This window comes from Microtus ochrogaster, chromosome 18 (genome assembly GCF_000317375.1).
Source record: "Microtus ochrogaster isolate Prairie Vole_2 chromosome 18, MicOch1.0, whole genome shotgun sequence".
Lineage (NCBI taxonomy): Eukaryota > Metazoa > Chordata > Mammalia > Rodentia > Cricetidae > Microtus > Microtus ochrogaster.
In genome coordinates, this window is record NC_022020.1 from 53,042,028 (window position 1) to 53,048,098 (window position 6,071).

Here is a 6,071-nt window from a genome sequence, read left to right on the forward strand (position 1 = left end):
AAAACAAGCAAATAATAAAAGGAAGTATTCTAACCAAGCCAGGTAGTCTACAGGACAGCCAGGACTGTTACACAGAGAAACCCTGTCTCAAAAACGAAACACACAAAAAAGATTTTTTTTTTTAATTTACGTCTCTCTCTGTGTATGTGTGTCTGTTGTGTGCCGGGGAGTGCAAGTTCTCATGGAAGCCAGATGTTTCAGTCTCTGAAGCTGGAATTAGAGGAGGTGAACCATACAAGCCATCTCTCCAGGCCCAAATCTTTTTTTGTTTGTTTTTTGAGACAGGGTCTCTCTGTGTTGCTTTGGAGCCTGCCCTGTAACTCATTCTTGTAGACAAGGCTGGTCTTGAACTCACAAATATCTGCCTGCCTCTTGAGTACTGGGATTAAAGGTGTGTGCCACCACCGCAGGCTGGTCTAATTTTTTTTTTTTTAAATTTAAAGAAGATTAAGGAAAATTAAGGAAAAAATAAAAGAACTGATAAGATCATTTCACTTCCTGTCTCTACAGGTTTATAAACAAATCGATCGATCAGAGAACGGAGGCCAATAATTTTGATAATCTTTTTAGTCTCCTTTTGAACACAATTGTCATTCTTTTTAAATGTTTATTTTTGTTTACATACATGTTTCACCTGTATCCATGCATGTGCACCATATGATTCCCGTGCCCATGGAAGCCAGAAGCAGACGTTATATTCCATGGGAATTAAAGATGACAACCAACCTCCCACCTAAAACCTTGGTACAAAGAATGTTCCATCACTTCCTAGATTTGTCTGAATCTCCTGATTTGAGCATTTTCCATCATAGGTTTCTCTCTGCAAGCTATTTTTTATTTCACTTACTTCTCCATTAAAGACTGGCTCCGTGCAAATAAATACTGAACATCATTTTGGGTCTTGCAATTTCTCTAGGTGACTTAACTTCTATTTCCTCATTCTGGTTTGGCTGACCCTGTGAGATCTCTCAGGACTGACCACTGTTTCTCAGGTCCTCCAATCTCTTCGTCTCAACTCCATCCTTCCGGCGTCACCTCGTGCTCGCTGAGTGGGACTCTCTAAGCCACATCTTTGGGCGTCTCCATCCTTCCTGGGAAGCTCTAGTGACGCGGCTGAACTCCAGGTTCAAATCTGCAGCGGGAGTCTCTACTTGCCCGGTGCACCGATCACGTGTTTACAGGCAGACACCTGCAGTTGACCCCGGAAGGGTTTTCACTTTTCCGTCCTCCAGCATCCCCAGCTTCCCTGGCTGCTGCAGCGAGGTTTGGGCACAGGCTCCGCCCGCGCAGGGCGTGTCTCTCGGGGCGTGGCGCGCCGGGCCGACGCGGGCCGACGTACCGTACGCGCCTCGGCGGCGGTCCGGGGGCTGCTGGCCCCACCGCCGCCCTCTCGGAGGCGGGCCGGGCAGAAGGCGGGCCGGGCAGACGGCGGCGGCCATGTTTGTGGCGCGCAGCATCGCGGCGGACCACAAGGACCTCATCCACGATGTGTCTTTCGACTTTCACGGGCGCCGGATGGCCACCTGCTCCAGCGATCAGAGCGTCAAGGTGCGTGCGGGGCGCTTGGCTGCTCAGGGCCGGGGACGGAGGGAGGGAAGGACGGAGGCGCCGAGGACTGGAGCAGATCCGACCGAGACGCACGCGACCCGCGGCCACGGACGCCGCCGCCCCGGAAGCGGCGAGAGCCCTCCCCGCCGGCGGATTGTGGGGTCACGGCCGCCCGCGCTCGCGGTGCTCTCCCTCTGTCGCGCCTGCGCGGGAGGACTCCCGGCCTCCGGGCACTGAGCGCACGCGCGCGCCGAGTTTCCGACGTGGAACCTGGTGGGCCGCGACTGTGGTGGATCATCGTGGGGATGTCTTTTCCCTTTGGCCGTGTGTGTGTGTCTCAGTTCTGTGGGCCTCCTCGCCTGTGTTGGCTGGGACGCTTCCCTGATTGGATTCCCATGAAGGGGAAATACACACAACGCAGTTGTGTTCTTCGTTTTTGGAGACTGTCTCAGTCCTGCAGTCTCAGCTTCAGCCACTTTGGGGTTACCAAGCATGAACTCCGATTAGCCGAAAACCTGACATTTTTACCCTTGTTCATGCTCCCGTGGTCTCCGAAGATCATTATAACGAGTGTCCGTTGAATATGATACGATATATTATTGTTTGGAGACAGGATCTCAGTTCTGTAGCCCCGGTATTGTACCTGCCTCTGCCGGGAGTGTTGTGATTAGAGATGTGCGCCGCCAGGCACGGCTCCACTCCTCCAACCCTTCAATTTTAAAGATTAATTTGCGTGCGTGTAGGTATGTGCACCGCCTAGTGTCTGATCCCTTGGACTGAAGGTTGTGATCCATCTTGCTGGGAGACCCGAACCCGGGTCCCTTTAAGGGCTGAGCCAACTATTGTCCGATGAGTACAGCTGGTTACAGGTAACGGACATCAGTTAAGTCCTTAGAAATGGTGTTTAAACTAAGATAATGTAGCAATACTGGGAGAGAAAGTAGTTTTGCACGCAAAACTTACATGTAAAGACAGTCAGCGAAGGGGCTGCTTCAGCTGTCAAGCCACCAAACTGCTTTGCCGCTTTCACAGCTTGGTCGCTGGACTACTAATCAGTGCTGCCTCTGCTGTCCCTGATGATGATTTTTTTGTTACCACTTTTGCCCGTGCTACTGAAAGTAGGCAAGAAATAACCATCTGAAGCCGGGCAGTGGTGGTGCACGCCTTTAATCCCAGCACTCGGGAGGCAGAGGCAGGAGGATCTTTGTGAGTTCGAGACCAACCTGATCTACAAAAGCTAGTTTCAGGACAGGCTCCAAAGCTACAGAGAAACCCTGTCTCGAAGAAAAGAAAAGAAAAAAAAAAAAGAAATGACCATCTGGGAAGCCTTTTTATTAGGCATAATGTTGTCGCACAAGGAGAGATGGGACAGGAGAGTGACCTCCAGCTGACTGACTTAGTGAGCCTCAGCAGCCTGCTTATACACCAGAGAATGGGGTCTATGAACCACAACCATGAACCTTTAGCATCTGTTATAGCAGGTTGACTTGGCTCCTGATTGTCGGAAATGGTCATTGAGAGTTCCTAAGGCTCGTTATTGTAAAAAAGAGCCATGCTGGAGCCCTGCCTTCATGGGGTGGTCAGTCCCAGTCGTGGAATAGTTTCAGAGGGTTGGTGGTCAGGTTGTCTGCCAGTCCTTCTTCAGGTGGAAGGGAGAACCCAACAGTGCCTCCTGATATTAAGTTAATTAAATTAATCCTCTTCTGGGGTTAAAGACATGTATCACCAACCACCCGTCTTTTTTTTTTTTTGTTTTTTTGTTTTTTTGTTTTGTTTTGTTACAAGATCATGCTCTGTATCCCAGGCATTTTTGATACAAAGTCTTGCTATATGTGTAGCTCAGTCAATCTTCCTCCTTCAGTTTTCCAAGTGTTGGGATTATAGACCATGTCTGACTACAAAAAGAACTAAAATAACTTATTAGTATTAACAGTGATGTAAAAAAAAAATAGGCTTAGCAAATGTCAAGTGTCCCTCTGTCTTGGGATGGCATTTTTTTCCCCTAGAAAAAATGAAAAACAGAATAACAAATTAATATGCATCATTTTTTTTCCTATTAAATTTAATTTGTTACCTCAAACTGAAAACCCACTGTGCTCCTCCTTTCCCTCCAAGCTGGTCTGGAACTCGTAATGTAGACTATGCTGGCCTGGAACTGAGATCTACTTGCCTCTGCCTCCCAAGAGTTGATTTAAAGGTGTGTGCCACCATGTCTGGCCCCACTGTGCTTTCTCAGGCATTTACAAAAATGTGGGATGGCCATCTGTCTGCAGAATAGTCTCATTATTCTTAATCGACACTGTGTCCAATAACTCCCCATCCCTATCTGCCTAGGGCTCCTGGTTGCATCTTCCTAGCTGAGCTGGAACAGCACAGCTGTCTTTGCATTTGGCTATTACTATAAACAAATCTTGTTCACAGTCCACTCAGTGCCACAGTTTGTACACTTATTTTGTCCTTGTGTTGGTGAGTTCACAGCTGAAAATGATTTTCAGGGGCAATGCTGAAATGCTTTCTAGAGTTGTCTTCTGCCTTAGCAGTGTGTGATATTCGCCCTTCAGGAATGATTGCCATGCTGACGATTTGACAGTTTATGTCAACTTATAAGATGTCTTTAAACAGAGATACACACTAAATGATCCACCAGATTCAGGAACCTAAACTGCTGTGAACAGTGTTTCAGTAGTCAAACGTTACTTCCTAAAGCATGATTGGGGGTATGGCTCAGCTCCACCTTCACATCACACTTAGCAGGCACAAGACCCTGGGCTTAGCCTTCAGTATCAGTACATCACCAATGGATGGCAGTACCAAACAAACAAAAAACCGGCTGGGGGTGGGAATTTGTTAACTACCTATTAGCGCTCTTGGATGCCTTAGTGCTCAGCCCAGTGTTGTGCACACGATTTCCAGTGAACATTGGCTTAGGGAGTGAATGCTTCCTTCTGCTGCTTCCTGTGGCGTTGGCGTTGATGTTTTCCTTGTGCTTATATTCATTTGCCTTTTTTTTTTTTTTTATAGGTCTGGGATAAAAGTGAAAGCGGAGATTGGCATTGCACTGCTAGTTGGAAGGTTAGTTTTTATTTTTACATGGTTTGAGAAAATTTAAATGTTTGCTATTTTAGTATTAATTACTTGGTGTTCAGCTTCAAGAAAATGATAAAATTGATATGCTGTTCTTTCCTGGAAAGATAGCTTCTGGTTTATTAAATTATGACTTTATTATTAAGGCAATAGGAAATTTGAGAATAAGAAAGTTTGTAGGTGTGCCCAGGTATGGGATCCCAATGCTTTGGGGGGGGGGGGCTGAGGCAGGAGATTGCCATGAATTAGAGGCGAGCCTGGATTACAGAGTGAGACCCTGTCTCAAAACTAAAGACTGTAAAAATAGTATTTTTTGTAGCATTCTTTAACCACTACTAGGATTTCAGCATATTTCATGTTTTTTCCCTCCTCTCATTAGTCCCAAATTTATACTCTTTCTCTGTTAAACAAAAACAAACACAAATCAAGAAACAAAAACAGGGCTGGTGAGATGGCTCAGTGGTTAAGAGCATTGCCTGCTCTTCCAAAGGTCCTGAGTTCAATTCCCAGCAACCACATGGTGGCTCACAACCATCTGTAATGACGTCTGGTGCCCTCTTCTGGCCTGCAGGCAGACACACAGACAGAATATTGTATACATAATAAATAAATATATTTAAAAACAAAAAACAAAAACAACCCCGTCACAAAAAATACTTAAAAAACCACAAAAATGAAACAAAAAACAAGCAGAAGACCATAAGAACATCAAACGAAAGCAAAGTGAAACAAAACCCCACAAAATTACCACTGAGGTCTTTTTGTGTTGGCCAACTGCTCCTGGGTGTGGGCCTGCCCTGAGGTGTGGTTGATAGACCCAGTGAGACTCCATTGGAGAAAACTGGGTTTTTCCTTTGCTGACAGGTACCAACTGCAGGTAGCTTCTTGGTTAGGGTGCTACTCTGTGTCCAGTCTCCCCTTTCAGCCCTGGGACCCCCTGGCTTGAACCTGTGCAGGCCCTGTTGTGTGCAGCCAGAGTGTCCCTGAGTTTGAACATCAGCCCTTTTGTTCTGGGAGACACTGTTTCCATTGCCTCTGGCTCGTAAAGTCTTCTCACCTTCTCTTCTGCAGAGATCCCTGAGCCTGTTAAGGACTGAGTGTTTCAAAGTCTATCACTCTGCTCATTGTCCAATTGTGGTCCTTTTGATGTGTTAATTCCCATCTACTGCAGGAAACAGCTTCTCTGATGTGAGTTGAGCATCTATGGGTATAGCAGTACATCATTAGGAGCCATTTTATTACTATGTTCGTTTATCAAAAAATAGTAGGTGACGTACCTAGTCACAGGTTCTTGGCCATTTTGGCAGAGTCAGGTATGAGTTCTGTTTTATGGAGTGGGCCTTAAATTCAATCAGAAAGTGGTTGATCTCTTCTACAATATCTTAGCCACTACTGCTTCAATATATCTTGTGTTTTTTTTTTTTTTTTTTTTTTTTTTT

General features: G+C 46.2%; 1 protein-coding gene across 2 annotated transcripts in view; it reads left to right on the forward strand.

Annotated features, from left to right (window-relative positions):
• Nucleotides 1–1,131: 1,131 nt before the first annotated feature.
• Seh1l (SEH1 like nucleoporin) overlaps nucleotides 1,132–6,071 on the forward strand; it is a 22,002-nt gene continuing 17,062 nt past the window's right edge. The window contains exons 1-2 of one of the 2 annotated variants that reach the window (XM_005356234.3): nucleotides 1,132–1,548; nucleotides 4,570–4,620. In XM_005356234.3, the coding sequence (XP_005356291.1) occupies nucleotides 1,438–1,548; nucleotides 4,570–4,620 (162 nt within the window). In that variant the 5' untranslated portion in view covers nucleotides 1,132–1,437. The remainder of the gene's footprint in view (nucleotides 1,549–4,569; nucleotides 4,621–6,071) is intronic. The other variant, XM_005356233.3, reaches the window with a different exon arrangement.